This window comes from Cnephaeus nilssonii, assembly GCF_951640355.1.
Source record: "Cnephaeus nilssonii genome assembly, chromosome: 9".
In the NCBI taxonomy this organism is placed as follows: domain Eukaryota; kingdom Metazoa; phylum Chordata; class Mammalia; order Chiroptera; family Vespertilionidae; genus Cnephaeus; species Cnephaeus nilssonii.
This window is the reverse complement of record NC_137080.1, coordinates 1532174-1558960: the sequence shown is the minus strand read 5'-3', so window position 1 is coordinate 1558960 and position 26787 is coordinate 1532174. Positions and strand designations below refer to the sequence as shown.

At 54.7% G+C, this 26787-nt stretch overlaps 1 protein-coding gene across 1 annotated transcript in view; it reads right to left on the bottom strand.

The window, feature by feature from the left end:
• Positions 1-236: 236 nt before the first annotated feature.
• PDE10A (phosphodiesterase 10A) overlaps positions 237-26787 on the bottom strand; it is a gene marked incomplete at its 5' end in the record, with an annotated part of 124367 nt that continues 97816 nt past the window's right edge. Inside the window, 9 exons of the mRNA XM_079780166.1 lie at positions 237-5923; positions 6671-6759; positions 9275-9355; positions 10446-10557; positions 11863-12035; positions 18099-18254; positions 19586-19736; positions 21158-21241; positions 23837-23979. Of these exons, the coding sequence (XP_079636292.1) occupies positions 5806-5923; positions 6671-6759; positions 9275-9355; positions 10446-10557; positions 11863-12035; positions 18099-18254; positions 19586-19736; positions 21158-21241; positions 23837-23979 (1107 nt within the window). The 3' untranslated portion in view covers positions 237-5805. The remainder of the gene's footprint in view (positions 5924-6670; positions 6760-9274; positions 9356-10445; positions 10558-11862; positions 12036-18098; positions 18255-19585; positions 19737-21157; positions 21242-23836; positions 23980-26787) is intronic.

Genomic DNA, 26787 nt, shown 5'->3' with positions numbered 1-26787 from the left:
TCCCAACTCAACGTCTCCTAGCAACAAGGCCTGGCGCATCCGAGGCTGAACCGCTACACCTCCTCCACGCACATCCTCCACGCACCACCCCCAGGCGCCTCCCCCAGGTGCCTCCCCCAGGCACCCCTCCACGCACCCACGTGGGGCCGCTTACCATCCCCACAAATGACAGCACAGGATAGAGGAGGTGTTTAAAAACTGTATTCAATTATTCACACCGCAGGGTATCTGTTAAAATTATGAACAGCTCTGAATATAGTTCATGTATCATACATATATATACTTCATATGTCTAGTTACATATCGACAAAGGACTGCGCGCTGCTCCGAAGCGGTGCTGTGGGCCGAAGGCGGGTTCTGCAGGTGGCACCCACATAGATGCGTGGCCGGCGGCTGGGATGCCGAGTGTATGTACAACTCGCCTCGGGTTATAATGAATGGTTGCTGTTCATCGTACAAACGTGACAGGAGGGGGTTCTCTTACATACAAAGACGGCAAGTGAGCACGGAAGAAGGTACACACGTGTACAGCGCGTGTCACTTACAGACGCAGAGGCCGGGCCTCATCAGGTCATTGGCCTTGCGCATTTTACAAAGATTTCCGTGATGCGTACAAATAATGACTGGAAATTTACTCAATTAAACGCAGCTGGATATTGTTCATCTGAAATTCCTTCTCCTTAATCTAAAGACAGCCCGTCGGCCTCGGGTACAGATCCACGGGCGGGAGATGGGCGTGGGGCACGTGGGGTCTGGCGCCGTGTGACTGCGCTGCACTCCGTGGCGTGGTCAGCAGGGAGGGTCGACCAGACTCTCAGCGAGGTGGGGACCTAGGACTTGTAAAGAAAGTCACCTTTTCTTTTCAGAAAGATCCAAAATGCTGCATTTCTTCAAACGGTGGCAAGTGTTCACAGTGTTTGGGGCAGCGCGTTCTCGGCCACGGGTTCAGGGCCCCCCGCTGTAGCAACGCCTCCAGAAACGTGCTCACAGAACGCACACCGTGCAGCGGGTCACGTGGGAAGTAACACCCCGCGTGCCACCCTCACCGGCTATTTGAGAGGTGCAGGGGACTGCCGCGCCCAGCCCACGCGGCACCGTGGGTGGGCTGGAGTACTGGAGAATACACCCTTAAAACTTGGCTTACAACAGCAACGAAAACTGTCCATTTAAACTTCTGCAAACACACAGCCCCTCACACACATCAGCTGAAAACCGACCGCTCTGCTCTGCTGCCTGGATCCGGCTGAGTCTCTGCCCAGCCCCTGGGTGGCCTGACCTGTGTCGGGGGAGGGGAGCGGCCGGCCCACAGCTGGGCTGTCAGCCACCCGCCCTGGCAGTGAAGCAAGGCCCTGGTCGCCTTCTGCGCACTGACAGTGCAGGTGGAAAGCTGAGTGTCAAGTGGAGGCCAAGGCTGCCTGGGGTTGCAAACGTGCTTCTTGGGAAACACCCATGTCTTTCTCTTGGTTCCACCTTCTAATAATTTAAACCAGAACAGCATGGAAACTGCTGTCTTTCCTTTTTGCTATTTTTATCATCACAGAAATGCATCTAACTTAATACTTCACACAACCAAAATGTCCCGCTGAAAAAAGAAGGAAAAGTGTGCTGGACCGAGCATCACGAATTCAAACTCAGGATGAGACTTTAAAGCAATCGGCGAAACGTGGATCCAGACAGGTTTATGCAACGCGAACCTAGAACAAGCCGGCAGGCACGGGGGAGGGCCCGACAGTGCCCCGGCCAAGGTACATCGCACAGTGACTGGAAAGTCAGACTAACTCTCCCAATAGAAGGCATACACTCATGGGACTAAATTAATGTCTTTAAAGAATTAAACGCTAACTCAGCGAAGTGTAGAAAGCATGTTGGAAATATGTAAAGACAGAAAAGCTTTTCAAAACCCAGATCATGCATGTGTGCCTGGAACCCAACAAAACCACATCGCACATCACAGTCAGAGCCACGGCTGGGAGCGCAAACAGGGCTGCACAGCTCACTGGTGGCAGTCGCCAGAGTGTATGCGAATAAAATCGAATAAAAGGCAGAAATCGGTGAGGAGGGAATGGTTCTAGCCATTCAACTTAGTGAGGTTAGCCATGGATGCGTCCCTTTACATGTCTCCAATTGCAGTTAAGAAAAGCAAAATAAATATATGCATGTAAAAGAAAAATTACAGTATTAAAAAAATGGTAGGGACCAAGGCATGGTGAATAATTTAGTCCTATTTAAAGCTCAAATGTTAATTTTGAGTTCAGAGACTAGAAGATAATACTCAAAACTAAACATATTAAAAATATCCAGGTAGCTATAAGGATTGATGTCGCCACAGGTCTTGTGTATGTGAACATTCCAAGAAAGCAAAATTCACTGAGATGGGCTGCACACAATTAAAAAGCAAACTAAGAAGCATGCAGGAGGAAACCTACACGAAGGCGCTGCCTGCGCTGCCGGGACAGCCAGGGGCCCGTGGTCACCGGCACAGGCGCTCGGCCTGGGGGGAAGGGTCGGGAGTGAGAGAACAAGGTTCCTCGCCCGCGTCTTAGAGGTAATCGGCCTGGGAAACGGCTCCATCCCGCCCAGGAAAAGGGCCGTTTTAGAGAATTACTTTCCAAGCCAATGTATTTCTTTGAAGTTTCCTAATTCACGAGCCACCGCCCACTACTGAGCACTACAGGGCTCGCATTTCTAGAACGGACCCCACAGCCCGGGTCCACATCCAGGCTGTTTGCTCCTCCTACAGGATCTCCAGTCGGCACACATCCGGCGTGGAGGGAAGCGGGACAACGCGTCTGACAGCAGAACTGTCTGCTGGGACTCAGCAGGCCAGGACACGCCTGCGGATCAGCCTCCCTCTCCTCACGGCTGTCACCAGATTCCTACCAACAGGGAAATCTGGCCCCAAATCAAATACCACCTTAATGAGAAACTCGTCAGAACTTCCAGTGATGAAAACCATCTTCCCTTTTAAAACAGGATTTGGGGAAAAGGTGAGAACAGAACTCTCAAGGTTGTCTGCTAAATACAGGGTGACCGCCCCCCCCAAAAAAAGTACCCGCACTTTAACAGCTGGTGGCTAGATTTTGAAAATGAAATGGATTTTAATAAACGCCGCCTTCACAATCACTCAGTGTACAGACTTTGTTCTGGGGCACCCTATAGATCTGCCAACATAGAAAAAATACTCCCAACTACATGTTTCTTTTCAAAAACGGATTGTTAACTACGTGTGACTGCACCCTGGAACCTCGCACTCTCGGCAAATCTCTGATCCTAAGTAGGTCTCACCCGTGGGGGAGCAGCGTCACTCGTTCCCATTAGAACACGGCCCTGCGCTCACACCTCGTTTCTACTCTGACAACAGTTCACAGCAGTTTCACCCACAAATCCACACGCATTTCTTTGGGAAACTGGAGAGATCACATAATACACCTGCTGTGTCCAGATACGAGGACGCTCCGTAACAGCCGATCAGCACAGCAGCCCTGCCACGCACGCCAGCCGCCGGGCCTGTGAGCAGCAGAGCCCGTGCCGCCCTTCACCACCAGCCAATCAGGCAGCGATCTGAAGTGAGAGCCACCCCCCTCCCCACCCCCCGTGCAATTGGGTCTCCAAGTTCATCGGATGACCAAGTCCACTTTTGTGGCTGCAGGTGGATCCGGTGGGGGAGGCTCAGAGCGTGGAGGCCAGAAACCACGAGCCGCTGTTCCACTCACTTCCACGAGCACGGCAAGGCCGCTCCAATCAGCTCTTAGCAAACGACACAGTTTCAACGTGAAAAATCAGTCTTTGAAGAATGTGGCTGTTTTTTATTTTTCGTGTGTTTGCTTCTCTCTCGCTCTCACATGTGTGTCTACGTACAAGTGTGTATCTACATATGTACATGAGTGTAAAGCTACATACATCTGTGTATCTAGCCAGAGTGGCACTTCTCTCTCCAGCTGCTCCGCCCTACCTCATATTGTAGAATTACAATAGCAGACGGGGCTCCGTGGAGGGGAGGCGGCCACGTCCAGAAGCCCCCCCACCGCTGCCGTGAGGAAATTGAACACATAGTGTTAATTTTAAAGAACAATGTTTATGCACAGCTCCCTGCCCCACCTAAGCAAACCATGCTGTAGAAACAACTGATTTACCTTTGCAAGAACCAGGCTCCTATGAACCACCGTGTGCACAGTACAGCGTATGTGGACGAGTATTTTAAAAATCTACGTTATAACGGCCTCATTCTAGCTTCCTGCCCCGGGAACAGTGGACTCGCTATTTGGCACGGACCAGCCTGTCACACTGTGAGCCGCCAGCTAATCCCTGCAGGTCAGGACGAACCGGTCACAGGTTCCAACCTGACAGTGTCCGAGTGCTAAAAGCCACGGCAGCATCACGTGCTCCAGAGGTAAACTGCTCGGCTCGTCATCCCTGTGCGGGGTCCAGGCTGTTACTTTTGTGCATTTTTCACAAACATTTACATTATGGCATGAAGGGAGTCCGCCAGAGATTGTGCAGAAGGAACTCACACCACAGGACTCTGGATGTTGGGCGTTGAGCAGAGAAGACAGGAGTCAGCTCCAGCCTGGCCGGGTGGCTCAGTGGTTGGGTGTCGACCTATGAACCAGGAGGTCACGGTTCCATTCCTATTCAGGGCAAGTACCCAGGTTGCAGGCTCGATTCCCAATAGGCGGCGTGCAGGAGGCAGCTGATCAGTGATTCTCTCTCCTCATTGATGTTTCTCTCTTTCCCTCTCCTTTCCTCTCTGAAATCAATAAAAATATATTTTAAAAAAGAAATCCACTCCGGCCCTCGCTCTGGCTCCTTCCCGTCCTGACACGCAGCTCAGGCAGGACGAGGGCAGCAGGAGGCTGGGACCCGAGCGCTGAAGCAGCAGGCGGAAGGAAACGTAGAGAAGATTCAAGTTCTAGGTTTAATTTGATTTTGGGAGAAATCAATGGTAATGAAATAATTTGAAGAAGGCTTTCAATGTGAATGTGGACCTAAAATTCTGCCATGACACAAAGTGAAGCTATAAAGAAATCATCATTCAACATTCACATTTTACACCCATAAAAGCCTGTCGGCTGAAAAACTGCACATGCCTTGCTTTATTTTGTTCTCTTTGCAAAACGATGTGACTGTGCCAAGGCCGAAAAGAAACCATCTTAAATGCCCTCTGCACCCCTGCCCGGGGCCCCGACGCCTGCCCTCATCCTGGCGCGGCTCCTCCCCAGGAAGAGAGGCTGCTTCCTGCGGCGGGGCTGGCCCTGCCCCCGGAGCCCTTGGCACCAGCAGAGCGCGCTCAGAGCCCACACGCCTCCCTCGCCGGTGTTGACACGCGTCCGCGGGAACCTGGGTGGCCTCGGTCCTGCGGCTGCCTGCTGCGCCCACGCCCATCACAGGCAGGCCACACATGAACACCCACAATCGAATGCATAAAACTCCTATTTATAGCCAACAACATCGAAGCGACGGTGTGAGAGCCCAAGTACACTATCGTAATAGTACCATTTCCAACCCTCGCTAGAAAGACCAGCGGCAAAGCACCCTTTGTGAAGAACGTCTGTCGTCCCCAGTAAGGCCTCAGCAATGTCAGCCGTTAGGCCAGGCCGGCTCGCTGGCCCGTGGCCCCGCGGGTCGCTGTCCGCGACGCGTGCGGGTGAGCCTGGCAGGTGTCAGCTGTGGGCGGAGTCACTTGATGGTACCTTCTGCACGAGGCTGGCATCCCGGTCGCCAGGTGTAGGTTTCCCCCACGAAAACAAAAGGTAGAAAAGTCAAAGCAGCGAGACGAGCGTCTGTGGTGGGACACCCCCCGGGCTATCAGTCGTCCATCTTCACAGGCAGCTTCTCCGAGGGGCCTGGGGCCGCCGGCTGGGACGAGATCCAAGATGGGTTCTCCTCCCCGCGGATCACCTTCTCCCACTGGCTGAGGTTGTTCCTAGGACAGACGACCAGCGACACGTGCTGTTTACTGGGGTCCTGGACTGCGCCTCAGCGCGGACCCCACCCTCCCGCGGCACGGCTCCGCACCAGGGCTTTGGGTGCTGTTCTGACTGATGGTAACTCACTTGCTAGGCCAGGCAGGCTCCCATTTGCCTCCCTGACTGGACACCACAGCTCAGTGTCCCCAGAAGAGCCTGAAGCCACCTAAGCCTGGGGGGGGCCCGGGTCCCAGATGGCAAGGGCAGGAGGCCAGTGAGGCTCAGGACAGATCATGTCACCCAGTTAGAAGGGGTGGCAACGTGGGGATGTGCCGTCGGATGACTTGCTGAGGAACATGTGGTACCTTTACACATGGGATACTACGCAGCTGTGAAAAAGAAAGCTCTCCTACCCTCTGAGGCAGCCCGGAGGGACCTGGAGGGCACTATGCTAAGTGAATCAGCCAGGCAGAGAAAGACAAGTATCACACGATCTCACTTAGGTGTGGAATCTAATGAACAAAATAAGCTGATGAACAAAACAGAACCAGAGGCCTGGGTCCCAGGACAGACACGTCAGCGCAGGGCTGGGGTCCTGGGTGAAAGGAGGGAGCTGACCGTCTGTGCACAGCTCGCGGACACACATGCCAGTGTGGCGTCAGAGGAGGTGGTGGGCGGGGAGGGGCTCGGCAAAGGGGCCATCTGTGACCGTGTCAACAGGAAGAGCCCTGCGCAGTCTGAGTCCCCCCCAAGGCTGTACGCACCTGCAGGCTTTGAGGAGCGGCTCCGTGGGCGGGAAGATCCGGGTGAGGGTGGTGTAGCAGGGGATGGCCACCGCGTTGTAGAAGCCGAGCTGCCCGTGGAGCCACCGGCAAGAAACACACGCACGTTAGCCACCCCGCAGCACGTGTCCTCCGGGCGACGCCTGTCCCTAAGCCTGCCTGCCACACGAAAGGTCTCACTGAGCTACGAGACCGGGGTTCACTCTCCCGAAGGGAAGCACGAGGAAGCCTAAAGCACATCTGTTACTGTAACCCCAGCACCACCTTCCGTGGGATCTGCTTTGGATGAAGAACTGTGATCCAGGTGCCGTGCTTACCTCTGGTCAGATCTGGAGTCCCCCAAGGCGTGTCCAGGTCAAGCACCTGCTCTAAGAGCGCCCCCCCCCCCCCCGACCCCGGGACCACGGCCGGGTCTTTGCTTGTTCGCCTGCTGCTCTGGTGCCTAGTTCGCTCTCCTGATGTTACACTCAGCCCCCCTCCCTTTCCTGACCCACTACAAATCCCAGGGACTGGATCCCAGTTCCCTCAACTCGTCAAACCCCACCGTTTCCCATGGCTTCCCAACGTCTTTCAAGAAAACGGCCTTCTATGGGATGTGCCAACGGGGAGAGAGGTTCGGAGCGACTGGTCCTTGCGCGTGCTCCTGCAGGACAGTCTGCCCGCCCCGCCCCTCACTAGCTCTGCCCACGCATTTCCGCCCTCCGCCGCGGCCAGGCGGAGACCTGCCTCTCTAACATGGAGCAGACCTCACGGAGCACAAGATGGGGGAACATGACGGGGGGCTGGAGACAGGCATGCCATCCTGTAGCAGAGAAGCACTGTGCAGCAATCGCCATTTAGAAGCAATGCAGTTGGTCGAGTGTCAGGTGAGCACAGAAGTGCTTTATCTAAAACACTCTCACCCTGTAATGAGCCTGTGATGTTTGGAAAAAACCAACTATTCTCTTACTTCAGTAACACGAGAACTCAGCCCGGTCTTGGCGACATGGCCAGCCGCCCTGTGCGTGCTGTGGGATGACCGCTCAGCTCTCCAGAAAGAAAAGCATCGTCAGGTCCCGGCCTTAAAACAACTACCCACACGTGTACAGGGATGAGACAACGCGTGGAAAGACCCCATGGCACGAGTGGCACAATCTCGGGATGCAAAGCCTTTCCCGTGGGCCCTGCGTGGGAGGCTCACAGACACACACCTGGCTGGAGAGACTGGCCCCACCGGGAAAGGGCCACAAACAACGGGAAAGAGCCGCTCAACTCCAAGTGCCCATGCAGCGTGCGTGCCAGGCGTGCGGGTGCATCCGCGCAGAGGAGAGGGAGCAGCCCTCTAGGAGCCGGCTAAGCAACGGGCTGTTGCTCATAGAGGCCGTGGAGACGCAGGAGCCTGCAACTCCCGCTGGGCTGGCGCCCTCCACGCACAGACGCTGGTATGAGCAGTCAACCAACCAACTTCAAGCCAAGTAGGAAAACTGGAGAACTTAGTCAGAACCATCATCCTGCAGCCCGGCCGCGTGGCTCAGTGGTTGAGCGTCAACCTATGAACCAGGAGGTCACGGTTCGATTCCCAGTCAGGGCACATGCCCGGTTGTGGTCTGGATCCCAGTGTGGGGCTGGAGGCAACCAATCAATGATTCTCTCTCATCATTGATGTTTCTCTCTCTCCCTTCCTTTCTGAAATCAATAAAAATATATATTTTAAAAACACCATCATCCTGTAAATTCTCTGAAATTATTTCTACCCTGAATTCCATATGATAACTATTTGTCCATAACTAACTTCCTAATTGTGGCATTAGAGGATGGGGAGTTAAAAAGTCATCACACCACACATGTGCACATGGAAAGTTAACAAGGCACAAGAACTCTCAAGACATAAAAAGTTAGTGTTAGTTAAGTATTTTATGTATGTTCCCTGGACAGGGAATGGTTGTCAATTTATGGCAAGATAAAACTAAAAGTCTATGCATTATTTGTTAGAAAAAGTGGGCCTAATCAAAATCTATAATGCTAACCTCCAAAAAAGTATCTGTTTATTCAAAGACAAAGTATTTTCTGCGTGTTAAAAAAATATTAACCACTCACACTCCTCCAGCCCCTGTATCTCAGGCAGGAAAGAAGTCTGTTCACAGCACAGCGTCTGCGGGCGGGACTGCCGAGGTGGGCGTGGACTCAGGTTTCCCGGCTGTGGCCTTACGCTCCCCAAGGAGCTCCCGTGGCTCACGGTTCCGCCTTCTGAACAAGACCACCCCACACCTCACCCCGTCCACACCGCTGCCCTGCCCTCAGCCTCCAAGGTCGCAGGAGCCTGGGAACTAAACAGAGGACAGAAGCACCGGCCTGGCAATGCAGACTCGGCAGCGTCCACTGCGAGGGCGGCGCCTGAGCTCTGAGCCCGGCAGGCTCGGCTCGGGGCAGGGAGTCAAGGGCAGAGAGATGATGCTTGTCAGCCGCTCTCAGATAAAGCACTAAAGCTCTTCTATGAGCTGCCAGACCGGAAGGAGGCACCTGTGCACATGGAACACAGATGGCATGTGCTTTATCCATGTCCGACGGCACGACCGCCTCACACTCGCAGACGTCACAGCATCATACCTGGCCTTGTGGGACCTCATCCCTCTTGTCCCGGTCCATCATAGGTATGGGCTGTATTCCCAGCTTCTTCATCTCGTCGCCCTGAAAGGAGCGGGGACAGTCATGCTTTCTCACAAACAGGCGCAGTACTCAGGGGTTCTTCCCTCCAGTCACTCACTTTCTTCACAATGAACCCTGCTCGTGGTGACTGACAGGACAAAGCCCAAACAATGAACACCTCAGCGTCGCTGTGGGGTCTCTATCCTGAGGTCCCTCTGCACTCGCTGCCCAGAACCCAGCTGCCTCTGCTCCCTCTGCAGGAGGCAGGCGTTTCATAAGAGGAGATAGAGCCACGAGTGAAGAGAAACATGGAGCAACTCCCAGCCCTTCCCTGGTGTTTCCCACGGTGTTCCCGTGCTGAGCGGGGAAGCTGGGCCAGGAGAGGAACACGGTCCAGATGGTGCCGTGCGGAGGCCGCAGCCAGAGGCTCACTACAGGTGGCTGGCTGCCAGCTCTGGGCCCAGCAGCCTGCAATCAGGATGCCACTCGCCTGTCGTCAAACAGCACGAGTGGGAGCAACCTGCACACAGGCGGGGCCCTCGGCATTCAGGAGCAACGGGAACAAGAGAAGGCATCCCACTCACTCGGGGACAATTCAGTAGGAAAACTCAGGAGTAAGACACACATTTCTGACCATTCGGGTCTCAGGCAGGACAGGTGTTCACAAACCAAGTGCCTCCCATGCTGGCTCCCAGGCGGGGAGTGCCGTGCACGCACTGTGGGCAGGTGCACGGACAGCCCCCAGGCCTGTGGGGCAGCGCGACCCCCTCGCATTTCTGCCTGCACCGCCCACGACTGCGGCCCCCCGGGGGCCTGGACAGGGCCTGTCCCGACAGATGAGCGTGCTTACTCCTGAGCGCGGGCACCACTGCTCTACGAGGAAGACCGGCGCTGTTCGGAAGCAGGCCCTTCCGGTGGGTCAGAGCTGGCCACACTCGTCAGACGCAGCAACCCCTGCGCGCACCTTCTGTGCCAACGCTAAGCCCGTCGGTGTGTGACCGACTGCAGCCTTTTGGAATAACTTGCAACACGAGCAGCTAACTTAGTGCTACTACGTCACCCATATGCTTACTTTCTCTTCGTTTTCCCCGTTTCTTGACATTATGGAGTCACATGAAAACCAACGACCTACCTCAGCCCAGAACTCTGCATAAATGTCGTTGGCCGTCAACTTTGTAACTGGCCACAGTTTCGTCACAGAACAAAGGTCACAGGCAGTCATCATCAAGCCAATGACGCGGTCTCTAGAACAGAGGACACAGAGTGGTCAGCACCACTCATGTTGGGTAAGGCCTACCTGTATGGCCTCATTTTACCTTAACTTCTTAAAAGTCCTATCTCCAATGGTAACGTTCTGGGAATTAGGACCTCAGCCCGCAGCCACTTTCTAGAACAAACGTGAGCCTCCCGCAATCATTCGCCTCTGTCCACACAACACCGGCACACCCGTCTGACTGTTCCTTTACAGGGAAGCTCACGTCAGGTCAAGGTCTGCCAATTTGGCTTTTGCTTTGTCAGAGCTGCCTTGACGGCTCCAGGCCCTCTGGACAGCACACCGGGAAAGCACGACCACTCTGTTCACAGACGGGGACTTAATATAACTGACAAGTGTGTTAGGGAACCTTTAGGGAAATATATATTTGGCTACAATGGGTAAAGAAATTGGAAATTTTACAAGAGATACAGAAGCTATAAAAATGAGCCAAAAAGGAATCTCAATCCTATATAATAAAAGCATAGTATGCAAATTGTCCCCTCAACCAGGATTTCGTCCGGGAGTTCGACCAGGGGGTGGGGCTGGCTGGGGGAAGGGAAGGAGGCCCTGGCTGGAAGCAGCGGTGGCAGCAGGCAGTCGGGGGAAGGGAGAGAGGCCCCGGCTCGCAGCGGCAGCAGCTAGGGACCCTACCAGTGCACAAATTTCGTGCACCAGGCCTCGAGTATCCTATCTAATAAAGAGGGAATATGCTAATTGACCATCATGTCCTCACAAAGATGGCGGTGCCCACAGCCAATAAGGAGGAAATATGCTAATTGACTGCCACACCCTCAAAGATGGCGGCACCCACAGCCACAAGATGGCAGCGCCCAGTCCCCTCAGCCCCGCCGGGGCAGCACGCGCTTGGCATGGCCACGCCTGCCCCTAGGTGGGTCTGGCTGCTCCACACGCCTGCCTCCGGAGTCCCCCAGTTCCCTCAGCCCCCCAGCTGCCAAGGACCGCCCGAGGCTCAGGTAACCAGGGCTGGCCGAGGCTTGCGCTGCCGGCAGTGGCAGCAGCAAAGGTGTGATGGGGGCATTGCCTTCCCCTGATCGCCGGGTCGCCTCCCACCCCTGAAGGCTCCTGGACTGTGAGAGGGGGCAGGCCAGGCTGAGGGACCCCCCTGCTCCAGTGCATGAATTTTCATGCACCGGGCCTCTAGTATAAAATAAAACATTGGCTGGAATGAACGACAGATGGGCGAGGACATTTGAAAGGACCAGTGACACTCCAAATGGATCCCCCCAGAGCACCAAGCACTCCCGGGCTCCCACACGCTGCACAGGACGTGCACCTGTGGGACTGGTTGTTGAGGTTCAGCGAGCCCGTCTGGTGCATCTCCTCCAGCTGCTTCCTGTTGCCGAAGTAGAGGGCGAGGTCCGTGGCGATGATGGCTTTGCGGATGATCTCAAGCACCTGCTCGTACTCGCTGGAGCTCAGGGTGGAGAAGATGTTGTGCCCTTCCAGCTGTGGAGACAAGCGCACAGTGACAGGCACCTGCTCGCACCCGCGGCGTGTTCCGTTCCTCCAATGAGAGCAGGGTTACAGTCACAGAGCTTATTCTTGTGCTATTTGTTAATCACTGTGTATTTCCCATAGGACAACTATAACCCTACTTAAGCCACACCCAGTATCATCAGCCAATGGCACTGAAACGACGAATGGAATGAAGGTTTTGGTTTCTCTTTAAGCTATAACCATGAAGCTATCACTTAAATGAACTGTGAAACTACAGTAATGTCATTTGCTATCACCAAACCCCAGTGATTTAATGATTAAACCAAGTTTTTGGATATTTCTCATAAGTTATTAAAGGACTGGAAAGTGTAAAATATCTAAGTAAATAATTTCCTCTTAAATTAGAAACAGTAGTAATTTTTATATTATACTGAAAATCAATGGGCTTAAAAGTCATCTATATCCTTGTCCCCTCCAGCCTAATGAGTACCAGCCTCCTTGGCTTTATCCAAGAAGAACCCGTCCCACAAGCTCAAAATAAATTCGGCACGTCCACAGCTCCCACAGGAAGAACTCCCACCCAAACACCGTGGCCGAGGTGCACAGCCGAGGGGGCCCCTCTTCTGTCCTCAGGCGGCCTCTCCCACACGGCCCGGACAGTCGTCGTCTGGCTGCCACTGCCCCAGCAGTCTTCTTCCTCATGGGAATCTTCTAAAACTCCCCACAATCATTCCTCCCTCTAAGAATGTTAAGTCTTTATTTGTAATTAAGATAAAAAGGGACTGTTTTTGTTCACACAGAAGAGGTTGAGATAATTAAGATGCATTAATGTGTGGATTCATCACTTACGTTTTAATGATTTCATTATCAGTGGTCTGCAAGTGTTTTCACTTGTTGTAGCTACAACCATTGCAACTATGTTAGTGTGTCATTCGTGATCATGTTTTCATCCCTTTCTAAGTGTCCCTGGTCTAAGACGAAGGAGGACCCATTTCAAAGGTCTGCATGTTCTGCCAGCTACTTCGGATTCACTATTTCTTTTACTACTTTTCAATGTTGAAGGAGGAAGAGTTCAGGACAGGACCTTCAGAATGCAAAGTGGTAACCGGGACCCTTTTGCTTCCTCCTTTAATTTTATGAGAATAAAGGAAGTTAACAAATAAACAAAAATGCCCCCTTCCCTTCAAGAGACTCTAGAATAAATATATTCTCAATATTTTGCTACAAAAACACAGGAAAATAAAGGGGATATATGCAACTAAATACACCAGATAAACAGCTTAAAGCACCCTTCAATAGATGACTGGATAAAGATGTGGCACATATACACAATGGAATGCTACTCAGCCATAAGACGAAATACTGTGTGTGTGATGAATCACCATCATGCTAAGTGAAATAAGTCAGACAGAAACACTGAAGAGCCATATCATCACACTCTTATCTGAGATAAAACTGAAAGGCATAAGTGAACAAACAAGACAAATAAGCTGACAAAACTCATAGGCACAGGCAATGGCATCTGGCATACAAACCACCAGGTGTGTGCATTGGGGGGAAACACATGAGGGAGGGGTTCCCAGAGAGAAGGGGTAGGCAGTCAAGGGTAAAGGGGGTCAAATATGGGGATGGAAGGGACAGGACTCTGGGTGATGGGCACACAGTGCAATATACAGATATTGTGGCATAGAATTGTTCACTTGAAACCAATAATTCGATTAACCAATGTCACCCCAATAAGTTTAACTAAAAAGATAATTTAAAAAGAAGAGTATCTATGAAATTCTAATTTTTGTATCCATAAATAAAGTATTATTGGATACGAAAATATGTTTAAAGCTCCAATTTCACATTAGTTAATAACTTAAAGCCTCATGAATACAATGGGTTTATATCCCAACTAGAGGCCCGGTGCACGAAATTCGTGCACGGGGGGGGGGCAGCGGGGAGTGTGTCCCTCAGCCTGGCCTGCACCCTCTCCAATCTGGGACCCCTCATGGGATAACCAGCAGTTGGACATCCCTCTCACAATTCAGAACTGCTGGCTCCTAACCGCTCACCTGCCTGCCTGATTGCCCCTAACTGCTTCTGCCTACCAGCCTGATTGTCCCTAACTGCTCCCCTGCTGGCTTGATTGCCCCTAACTACCTCTGCCTTGGCCCACACCTGGTACCCAGGATTCCCTCCTCCAGCTGACCACAGGCACCCAGGATCCGGGCTTCTCTCCCTCTGGTCAGCCATAGGCGCCCAGGCTGGCTGCAGCCTTAGGGGATGGTGGACAGGGGGCTTCGCCTGTGCTGCAGCTGCAAGTGCTGGCGCCCAGGACTGCAGGGTGGGCGGCTTCTTTGTCTCCCAGGCCACAGCCAGCCACAGGTGCTGGTGCCCGGGACTGCAGGGTGGGCGGATTCTCCATCTACCATGCTGTAGCCAGCTGCAGGTGCTGGCACCTGGACCACAGGGTGAGCGGCTTCTCTGTCTCCCAGGCCACAGCCAGCCACAGTTACTGGTGCCCAGGTCCGCAGGGTGGGTGGCTTCTCTGTCTCCCAGGCCACAGCCAGCCGCAGGTGCTGGTGCCCAGGTCCGCAGGGTGGGTGGCTTCTCTGTCTCCCAGGCCACAGCCAGCCGCAGGTGCTGGTGCCCGGGACTGCAGGGTGGGCGGCTTCTCTGTCTCCCAGGCCACAGCCAGCCGCAGTTACTGATGCCCAGGACCGCAGGGTGGGCGGCTTCTCTGTCTCCCAGGCCACAGCCAGCCACAGGTACTGGGGCCCAGGACCGCAGGGTGGGTGGCTTTTCTGTCTCCCAGGCCACAGCCAGCCACAGGTACTGGTGCCCAGGACCGCAGGGTGGGCGGCTTTTCCATCTCCCGGGCTGCAGCCAGCCACAGGTACTGGTGCCCAGGACCGCAGGGTGGGCGGCTTCTCCATTTCCCGGGCTGCAGCCAGCCTCAGGTACTGGTGCTCGGTTTCTCCATCTCTCCCAGGACGTGGGGCGGGTGGACAGCTTCTCCAGCTGGCTGTAGCCTGGGATCATAGGGCAAGTGGCTTCTTCATCTCCCAGATCGCATCCACCCTCAGGTACTGGCACCCGGTTTCTTGTCTCCCCCAGGATGTGGGGAGGGCGGCTTCTCCAGCTGGCTGCGGCTTGGGATCACGGGGCAGGTGGCTTCTTCATCTCCCAGGTCGCAGCCAGCCTCAGGCGCTGAGGCCGGGTTTCTCAGTCTCCCCCAGGAGGTGGGGCAGGCGGACCTGAGGTTTCTGCTGCTGGCTGCAGCCTGGGATCACAGGGCAGGCGGCTTCTTCATCTCCCGGGCTGCAGCCAGCCTCAGGCACTGGCACCTGGTTTCTTGTCTCCCCCAGGACGTGGGGTGAACCGCTTCTCCAGCTGGCTGAGGCCTGAGATCACGGGGCAGGCATCTTCTTGGTCTCTGTGGCTGCAGCCAGCCTCAGGTGCTGGGGCCCGGTTTCTCCGTCTCCCCAGGACATGGGGCGGGCGGACCTGAGGCTTCTGAGGCTGGCTGCAGCCTGGGATCATGGGACGGGCAGCTTCTTCGTCTCCCGGCCACACCCAGCCTCAGGCGCAGGGCCCGGTTTCTCTGTCTTCCCAGGACGTGGGGCAGGTGGATGTGAGGCAGGCGGACCTAAGGCTTCTGAGGCTGGCTGCAGCCTGGGATCATGGGGCAGGCGGCTTCTTGGTCTCTGTGGCTGCAGCCAGCCTCAGGCGCTGGGGCCCGGTTTCTCCGTTTCCCCAGGACGTTGGGCAGGCAGACCTGAGGCTTCTGAGGCTGGCTGCAGCCTGGGATCATGGGGCAGGCGGCTTCTTGGTCTCTGTGGCTGCAGCCAGCCTCAGGCGCTGGCGCCTGACTTCTCCAACTCCCAGAGACCTGGAGAGGCTGGGGGGCGGGGCTGCCGCCATGTTTTCAGTTTAATTGCATACTCACTCAGATTGAATGGTGGGCATGGCTGGGGCGTGGCTGGTGGGCGTGGCTTGTGAGTGTAGCGGAGTGATGATTTGCATACTACTCTATTATTAGATAGATTGGTAAAGAACTATAAACCCAAGAATGTTTCTAAAGCCGCCCAATGGGTGAGCAGCCATACATTCTTATCTCCATGGAAGCTGGTGAGTGGGTTCTGTAGGTACTCCAGATCCTAAGGTCAGAGACACCAGGGAGTCCACCCGGTGCTAAGACCTGCCCAGGGCTACACCTGCCCAGGACTACACCTGCCCAGTACTACTATGCTCGGTGCTACACCTGCCCAGGACTACACCTGCCCAGTGCTACACCTGCCCAGGACTACACCTGCCCAGTGCTACAACTGCCCAGGACTACACCTGCCCAGGACTACACCTGCCCAGTGCTACACCTGCCCAGTGCTACATCTGCCCAGTGCTACACCTGCCCAGCACTACACCTGCCCAGGGCTACACCTGCCCAGTGCTACACCTGCCCGGTGCTACACCTGCCCAGGACTACACCTGCCCATGGCTACACCTGCCCAGGGCTACACCTGCTCGGTGCTACACCTGCCCAGGACTACACCTGCCCAGTGCTACACCTGCCCAGGACTACACCTGCCCAGTGCTACACTTGCCCAGGACTACACCTGCCCATGGCTACACCTGCCCAGGGCTACACCTGCCCAGTGCTACACCTGCCCAGGACTACACCTGCCCGGTGCTACACCTGCCCAGGACTACACCTGCCCATGGCTACACCTGCCCAGTGCTACACCTGCCCAGGACTACACCTGCCCGGTGCTACACCTGCCCAGGACTACACCTGCCCAGTGCTACACCTGCCCAGGGCTACACCTGCCCAGTGCTACACCTGCCCAGGACTACACCTGCCCATGGCTACACCTGCCCAGTGCTACACCTGCCCGGTGCTACACCTGCCCAGGACTACACCTGTCCGCAGCTGAGACCTGCACAGTACTACACCTGCCCAGTGCTACACCTGCCCAGGACTACACCTGCCCAGGACTACACCTGTCCAGTGCTACACCTGCCCAGGACTACACCTGCCCAGGGCTACACCTGCCCAGTGCTACACCTGCCCAGGACTACACCTGCCCAGGGCTACACCTGCCCAGTGATACACCTGCCCAGGACTACACCTGCCCAGTGCTGAGACCTGCCCAGGACTACACCTGCTCGGTGCTACACCTGCCCAGGACTACACCTGTCCGCAGCTGAGACCTGCACAGTACTACACCTGCCCGGTGCTACACCTGCCCAGGGCTACACCTGCCCAGGACTACACCTGCCCAGTGCTACACCTGCCCAGGACTACACCTGCCCAGGACTACACCTGCCCAGTGCTACACCTGCCCAGGACTACACCTGCCCAGGACTACACCTGCCCAGTGCTGAGACCTGCCCAGGACTACACCTGCCCAGTGCTACACCTGCTCAGGACTACACCTGCCCAGTGCTACATCTGCCCAGGACTACACCTGCCCAGTGCTACACCTGCCCAGTGCTACACCTGCCCGGTGCTACACCTGCCCGGTGCTACACCTGCCCAGGACTACACCTGCCCAGGACTACACTTGCCCAGTGCTACACCTGCCCAGTGCTATACCTGCCCGGTGCTACACCTGCCCGGTGCTACACCTGCCCAGTGCTACACCTGCCCAGGACTACACCTGCCCAGTGCTACACCTGCCCGCAGCTGAGACCTGCCCAGAGCCGAGAGGCCTCCAGCCCTAGCCATGGGGGTGCTAGAACACAGCGCCCCCGCCTGCTGGAGCACACCTTTCTGCCTCAGCCATATCTTCCCTCACAAATGAGGGACACCGGTGCTCGGTCTGCAGATGCTCAGTCCGCGGGGTTCCCTCCGTGTGGATGGTAGCAGCTCAGGACCTGCTGTGTCCAAGGCCCAGCATGACGAAATGTCTGACTACAAAGTGTAGGTGCCGTGTACTGAAACAACAAATGCAACTCAAGTGCACTCCAAGTCGTCACAAAGGTTCGTGACCTGCACCCGGTCACAAGCGCTGTGTGCCAGGCTCCAGAACGAAGCCCCTGCCCAGCCCTGCCCGAGCGCCGCCCCGCGAGCGGCCGGCCCACCTGCAGGATGGACACGGTCTGGGAGAAGTGGTGCTGCTCCATGGTGGACGTGGAGTAGAGCGCGGCCAGCGGGTGGTCGAACTTCTGCAGGTAGCTGTTGCTGAAGCCCCTGTGGTCCAGGTCGTGGCACAGACACGCGATGAGCAGTCCTTTGCGCTGTAAACACCACACAGGGCACAGGCGTTGAAAACCAAGCGCGGGCCAGGGAGGCCCACGGCCGTCACGCCTGCCACACCGCCTCTGCCGCCCGCCACCAGCAGCTCCTCAGCAAGCTCTGACCCCCTGTCTAACTGCTTCGACACCTCTGGGCTTTCCTGCTCATGAACTTGAGTCAAAGGATCCCTCCTCAGCTCTGGGCAGAGGGTAGGTGGGGTCCAAGAAAGCCAAGGCCCCCGCGAGAGAAGCCGATGTGCCGGGAGAGGGCAGCCTCGTCCTCCATGAGCAACCTGCTCATGTTAGATCCCAACATGTCAGTCATTGTAAACTAGGAGGGTGACAGCTAAGTCACAGGACCTGTGCGACGAGGCACATTCCAGAGAGGAGAGCAGGCTGCAGCGCAGGGAGGGGCACAGGTGAGAGGGGCCTGAAGACAAGGAGGGGCGCAGGCGGCCCTGGGAGGCGGGTGGGCGCGCAGTGGGTAGACACCTGCTGCGGGTGGGCCCTCCTGAAAGCCAGCGGGTCAGGGAGGCTGTGGCTCGGGGACCACGGGGAGAGGACGAAGAGGCGGAGGCGGGGAGGCTGAGGACCTCATAGGTCTTGTACCCTGCATGAGCCAGGGAACGCGACAAGACAATTTCGTCATCAGAGATGAGGGCTCCCTTCCCTCCAAGGCTAGGGGTCTCCTGGAGCAGGACACCGGTGATGGAAGAGGAGAGAGGGGACCGCGGTGAGGGCTGCGCAGGGGCCAGGTGGAGAGGGGGTGTGCGGCATCAGGCAGCTCCAGATCTGGAATGCTTGCAAGAGGCTAAGCTCTGACGCCCCAACACACAGTGGGCCCAGCGCACAGTGGGCCCAGTGCACAGCGGGGCGAGAATGGACAAGCCGTCCCAGAACCTCCCGGCTCCGAGCTGGAAAGCTTCCCGTGGACCCACCTTGCCAGGTGTGGGAAGGCAGGGGAGGCAGTGACACACCCCAGGGCCCACTTCCCTGCGAGGGGATCGCGTGGCACTGAGGTCGGGATGGGTGGCCCCTCGGTGGTGTGTCCATGTACCCAGAGCACGAGGCCACGGGCAGCCCTGAAGGGAGGAGCCAAGGCTGCAGACACCCCTCCTCCCTGGGCATCGTTCAGTGAGGCTGGATCTGCGCATCTGCACTTCTTACTCAGAACCCTACGGCACAAGCCTGGTGTGGCCGTCTACACAACGTGCTCCTGTGAGTCACAGAGCCAGGGTCTGTCCCGGAGCCTGTCGCACGTCCACGCCACCCGCGTGCCCGACTCCGAGGGGGACAGGAACACGGGTCCCGGGGAGGGAGCCCGCGGCGCGCACCTCCAGGTCGGAGAAGAGCCCCAGGTTGTTCTGCAGGATGGCGTACATGCAGTGCGCCACGGTCACCGCGTGCTTCCAGTTGTGGTAGGGCACCCGCCGGTAGTTCTTCTTCACGGACATGATGAAGCGGCACAGCTTCTCAAAATCAAAGCTGTGGGGGAAAAGACAGGAGCCGGCGGTCAATACGCCCAGGAGAGGCCTCTGGTCATACCGCACGCACGTCTGTACTGAACGCGCGTGACCGTGAGGGTCTGGGGACGCATCCTGGCGCCCAGGACCCTCACTCACGCTTCCCCGACGCTCCGGCCAGTGCGGAGCGAGGGCTCTGTAAGAGCTCCTCTCTGAGGCGCTAGCCGCCCACCAGGGGGCAGGACTGACCGCCTGCGGCTCCCCATCACTCCGCCCATCGCCTCCTCACCTGGCAGGCACCCGACCCCAGAGCTCAGCAGACAACCTATGACCATCTGCTGACGAGCATTCTGAGCTAATCATTTCCCAAAAGCATATTCAGATTCGCAAACTACAAATATGTATACCATGGGAATTTTCTAGATGAGTGGTATCTTTTCAAAACGAATCCAAATTAAATGGTCCTCAACTATTAGTCGCCATGACTCTATCCTGGCACAGTACATGGTAGAAATGGCATTTTGTTATAAAATATGGTTATCATATGTTATTTTATAATATAACCATGGATTCATACCTATTTAAGGGCTTACCAATGTTCTCCGTGGATTTTAAGGCCGCTTAAATCAAAAGCACAAGACAAAACAGGGCTTTTTGAAATACCAAAAAAATGAGGGTTCAAAAAGCTTCTAAAAATATGTAACCTATATTTTCTCCACTGAAAGTTTTCAAATGTCCTTGAAGTGTAAGGAATGCCATTTTAAGAATTCCGAATGGTCAACCCTCCATTGACATACGTGAGAATTAACTGGAGTGGTCACCTGTGTGCGTCCTTTTTACAGAGTAACTTAGTCACCGCTGGACGGGAGAGAACACACGGGCTTCAGCGGTTCTGGAGCAGCTCAGGCTCCAGCCACTCCGCGGGGAGGGGGTAGCGAAGGCGGGCGCTCTGGGCCGCGCGGCGAGGGGCCTGCAGTGCGAGCGGCAGCCCCAGGGGGTGCCTGACACGGTCTAGGCTGTGAAGGGGACACCTGTTTCCTGCTCCTGTTCTGCCTGGTACACAATGGAAGTTGAAGGCTGACACAAAGGTACGTGTATATTCCAAGCACACTTCCAACAGTGTGCAAGCATGTGCCGGGGTCTCCTACCTCCTTCAGTTAGACAGCCTAAGTTCGCTCCCCCACATTGTGATGGCCACCTGGTTCTATCCATGCTGTGAGCCGAGGGACAGAGAGCTCATAGCTGCTATGGGGAAAATGAGAGGGCTGCGGCTCTGTCCAAGTCTACTGGCCTTTTTAACGTTAAATCTTTAGAAAAGGCAATTCACATAGAGTATGTGTTAATAACCCCCCCCCTCCCCGAAAGAGACAGGGCGTCCAGGTAAGGGAGGGAGGGGCCATGTCACTCCACAGTCTGAAAAGGGTGTCTCCAGGCCCTTCGTACCAGGACGTCCCACAGGAACGATGGATCATGTAGACAAAAATCCCAGGCCACATGTTCTCAAAGGGACCAATGTCAAAGTGGAATCTGAAAAGAAATGCAGAGAAGGCTGCTTATTCCTACATCAGTTCACACATACTAACGAGAAAGAAAGCAGGGTAACTGCTGTCTCCTGAGGCTGAGAGACACGGAGCCAGCCTCTCTCCCGCCTCTCAGTCACGTCTCTGCTGTACATACAGGTTTCCAGAAGGAAACGCCACTCCCGCCCTCAGGAACTTAGTGCAATAGGTGCTTAATTGTCATTGCTTAATTTCCTATCAAACAGTCTGTAAAAAAGGGATGCTGTGGTTACTATCAGAACAATGAAAAAGTAAAAAAGTTATATTATGAAAAATGCACAGACATTACATAACTCATAGATAAGGGAATAAAAAAACTTAAAAAAATTTTTAGAGCTAAAGATTATCCTATCTTCTATTTAAATCCACAGAAAAAAATTCATAAATATAAACACACATCCGAAGTTTTTACCTATTTTTCATTTGCTAATTTATTGACATTTAACCCAAATAAAGAGTGGTATGTGGTATAGTATTTAAAAAACATTATCCTCCAGGCATCACATTCCTGACACCAAAGGTGTGAGTTTCCTGCACCAAGTGATGTTCCACAGCGCAGCTCCATCCTGAGCCGCCGGGGATTACCAAGCCCCAGGCTCAGTGCTCGGCCGGCAGACTGCCCCTCACTTCACACCACAACTGCGAGTCCGGCCGCCCTGTTTCCGGCCAAGCAGCAAGAAGCTGGGGTTTGGTAACGTGCGGCCACAGCTCCCGGACTGCGGGAGCAGTTTGCTTCCTACTTGGGGTTCACTAGGAAGGAAGCACGTCAGGAGGAGAAGGGGGGGGAGGGAGGCACAGGCAAGCTGTGGGCAGGGGCACCGGCTCCGTGCTCTCTCAGGCTCCCCCTCCCCAGGATGTGATGCATGTGCGCACAACTCTCGAACCCTTATTCAGGGTTTCCTCACTCAGGAGGCCTTACCCCAGGCATGACTAAGTCACTGGCCTTTGATGATGACCTCAGCCCCACCTCCTGCACCCCCAGAAGTCCTAATCACATGGCTTGTTCCTGGCACCCAGACCTCAGCCTCTAAGGGTTCGTCCTTGGCATAAACCCTTGTACAGTTGAGTCTTATTACGAATAAAGAAAGACACCCCTTCACCCACGTCACAGGGTGTAGGAGCTCCTGCCAGGAAACAACTACAAGACCAAGTGCACACATTCCTTATTATAGCACAACCAGAGGCCCGGCGCACAGACTCATGCACCAGTGGGGTCCCTCGGCCTGGCCTGCGGGGATCGGGCCGAAACCGGCTCTCCGACATCCCCCGAGGGGTCCCAGTTTGTGAGAGGGCGGTTCTTGGGTGACGGACCCCAGAATTAGGCTCCCTCCTGTCTGGCTCCAGGTGTGTCACCCGAGAACCGCAGCTGCCAAGTCACTGCAGCTCAGCAGTTCCTCCGTTGAGCATCTGCCCCCTGGCGGTCAGTGTGCATCATAGCTACCGGTCGGAGCATCTGCCCCCTGGTGGTCAGTGCACGTCCTGGCTACTGGTCAGACGGTCGGATGGTCACTTAGGCTTTTACATATATACTAGAGGCCCGATGCACACAATTCATGCACGGGGCTCAGCCCTGGCAGCCGAGGCAGCCCACGCAGCTGCCTTGGCTCTCACAGCCCCGGCTTTGTCCGGAAGGTCTTCTGGCTGTCCGGTCTAATTAGCATATTATGCTTTTATTACAGACAGATGTATACTATATATACCATTAAAAGATAAACTAAGGCATAGTTGACATTTCATGAGCTAATCTGACCAAACATCAATTCCACCAGAAGTGTTAGCCCCGAGGTGGTGAGGAGGGCTGCACCCAGGGGAGGGGAGACCACAGAGAAGGGGCAGCAGAGAGAGGCGCTCACTGATTGGCTGCAGCAGAGAGAGGCGCTCACTGATTGGCTGCAGCAGAGAGAGGCGCTCGCTGATTGGCTGCAGCAGAGAGAGGCATTCGCTGATTGGCTGCAGGTGAAGTGGCTGGCTCTTTGGGGATGGGCTGTCCCGTGTTTCCACCTGTTACCTAGGCCCCCAGGGCAGTGAGGCCTCCTTGTTTAATTACCACCACTGCATGCCCCATTATAAAGCAACTATCAGCTCTGGGTCACTTCTGGGAAGTTTCTATGCCGTTAGTGTTGGCTTGTACTTACAATGGGTGTACAAATTACCAGAGGTTCTACCACCAGCAATTGCATATATTAGCATATAGAGCATAGGATTGGAAAACAAATTGTGAAAGTTGAATTATGAGCTTTTCCAATTTGTAAATTTGAAATTATACAGAAAACTGTTACAATCTGATATCAAATGCCATTTAAATATTAAATATTATATAGTGTAAACTGTACAAAAGACTAAAGAGAACAGCTAACATTTAGGTTAACTCGTTTCAAAATTGCGTTCAGTGTCTTTTTTAAATATGAGACCCGGACAAGCTGTACCCTGAGACCTGGAATCCCCTCGCGAGGGAGAAATGGCAGCGTGCAGCTGCACCGCACTGCGGTGTCTGCGCCCCTAATCCTGTGCCCGGTTCCCCTCCGGGGGACCAGACCACGCCGAGCGCCAGGCGGGGACTCACAGCTCCACCTCCTTGCAGAGGCGCCCGGGCAGCGTGAAGCGCATGAGGCCCTGCCACTCCTCGGCCGTGCAGATGCTGTGGTAGGACAGCTTCTCCATGGTCACGCGGTAGATGCACTCCGAGTGGCGAATCCGGTGGTACATCTGCAGGCAGACAGGGAAGGGGACGTGCGTCATTACAGTTCCGGGCCTGGCGTGGAAGAAGCGGAACAGCGACTGGCACCACCACCACCCCTGAACCTATTCCTGTGTCTACCTCCACGAACCCTGGAGCGCCCCACACATGCGGCCTGGCGGGGACAATACAGGACAACGTGTGTGTGAGAGGCTGAGTAAGCCTGGAACAGCTGTCTTGATGTTGTTGTTAAGCCTCACCCAAGGATATTTTTCCATTAATTTTTTAGAGCATGAAAGAGAGAAGGAAAGGCAGAGAGAAATATCGATGTGAGAGAAACACATCGATTGGTGGCCTCCTGCACACGCCCCGACCAGGGCCCGGGAAGCAGCCTGCAACCAAGGTATGTGTCCTTGACCGGAATCGAACCCGGGACCCTCAGTCTGCAGGCCGACACTCTATCCCCTGAGCCACACCGGCCAGGGCCAGCTGTCTTTACCAGGCCTCCTCTCCGGGAGGGAGCCTGCTGGCTATTCCCCGGCCGGCACCTCATCCTTGGACTCGCAGGTACAGGCACGCAACACTCACACCTGCCGTCTACAAGCCATGCGGTCTGCTGTTCTAGGCCCGACGGTGGGATTATTATAAAGCCTGGATGGAGATGGGCAGAGACTGAGTGAGTCAAGAATGAAGGTGTTTTTTCTGTCTCCGTTTAAAATGTTGGGCTTCATCCTGGGTGTTCTCGGTCCTCCCGTCCAGGAGGCTCCGATGCTTGACTGCAAGGGCCTTCATTAGTCAAGAACGTTGGAGACTCGGGCCCCATACGTGGACATTCCTTTAGCAACTGTGTGCACAGGCACTGCGCTGACAGGTCATGTGTTTTATAAAAACACACTGAAATAGACATTTTTAAATGTACATATGTTCATGCTTACTGAACACGGCCTTTTGTTCTTACTAAACAATGATAGACATTAAAATAAAAACACTGTAATGTAACTAAATGCCTGTTATCAGTCGGCATGTTCTTTTTTACTCCTCGGTGGGGTGGTGACATGATGTCTGGCTCAGTTTCACCTATTTCCATGCTGATGTTCAGAAAGCTGGAAGCTGTGCCAGAAAGCATGTGGGTCCCAATGGAACGACACTGTCCTGCCTGTTCTTAAAACAGCCACTTGTAGCTTCGGTCCCTAACAGCTAATATTTTGGTTGAAACTCAGATACATTTCTGTTTTCAGGAACTCAATCAGTTAATCCTGAAAACTAAACAGCTGAATCTCCACATAAGCATCGGTTCACAGCTATGAGGAGTGGAAGAGAGTTTGTTCTTATGTTCTAGTTGATGACTTACTATTGTCCGTATGGACAACTGCCCACCAACTTCTGCCCACCCTGTACCATCCAACAGGCTCAGGCCAAGGAAACGACGGCCAACATCTGTCTTCCAAGTGCCCTCTCCGGGACGGGAGTTGACTGGGAAAGCCATTGTTTTCTTGTTCGGTGTTAATGCCGCGTGCTGTGTGGCCGTGAGCAAACTCCTTAAGCTTCCCGTGTCCTCTTTCCTCAGCTCAGCTGGAGTCAATGTCAGAGAAACTACTTCAGTGAAACTCTCCATGCTTCCACCTTCTCGTGAGTGAGAGCAATTCTCTGGGCCCCTGAACACCAAAGGGACAACCAGGCACACCAGTGACACTGCGCTGTGGGGCCCGACCTTCCCTGCCGCAGAGCGAGGTTCCGGAGACGAAAGTGAGACGGCTGGAAGGGGCTCTGTGGGTCAGACTAGAGCTGCCAACATGCAACCAGAGAAACAGAGATAAATGGACGCAGAGGCTTCTGGGTAAACTCTCCGCTGAAACAATGAGACACAGGGGCACGTCCCAGTGGAGAGACCTCCATTGAGCGGTCACCATCAACAGGAACGGGAGGTTCCTGCCTGCAGGGGTGCGAGAGCACATCACTCTGTGATATTCCCGTCAAAGTTATAACCTCAGAGCAAAGCAAGAGGAAACATCGGGCGAAGCAAATGAACTCCTCACAGTAACTGGACTGCATGCTACACAGCCCCCAGCCTGCAGGACGGAGAGGAGGGACAGGCCCGGGGTCAGCTCCAGGACCTAGCACAGGGGCTGGATGTGTCCCCACAAACCCTAGCCCTTCGGATGTGCTCGTGTTTATAGACTGGGTCTTTAAAGAGGTAATTAAGGCAAAATGAGGTCAGCAGGGTGGGCCCTGATCCAATACAACTAGAGTCCTTGTAAGGAGAGGAGCTTACACACAGACAGGAACCGCAGAAGGACCAGGGAAGACCGGGGAGGGGCACACACATGTTGCATTAGAATAAACGTGGGTGGGCAATACAAACAGGTGAGAGAGGGAGGAGGGTGATGCTGCCTTTCCAGTCACTGGCGCTTGCCACTGTTTTTTAAATGGGCTGCGTAGGTACCAAGTTGCTACAGCGCTTGGATTCCACTGGATTTACGTAAAAGATAGAAGTCATATTCTGAATATACTGGAAATTACATTCTCTGCAACTCTGAAGCTAAACAAATGCAAGCTGTCACTGTTTTTATTTACGGGGAGACAGAACCTGAAGAAAAAGATAGCTGATATCCTGTTTCTTTCCAATGAGCCACGCAACACTCAGTGTCCCCAGCAGAGGGCGCCCTGGCACCACAAAGGAAGCTGGGCTCTCAGGAAGGAGCACTGAGCTGGTTTCCTCCGCCCCTGAAGTACTCTTTCCCCCACTGGGGGTCCCAGTCCTTGTTAAGCGGTTTCCATTAGTTACCAAATTAATCCTGTGGAACGTGGGTGGTTCCATTTCCAAAAAGGCAATTTCT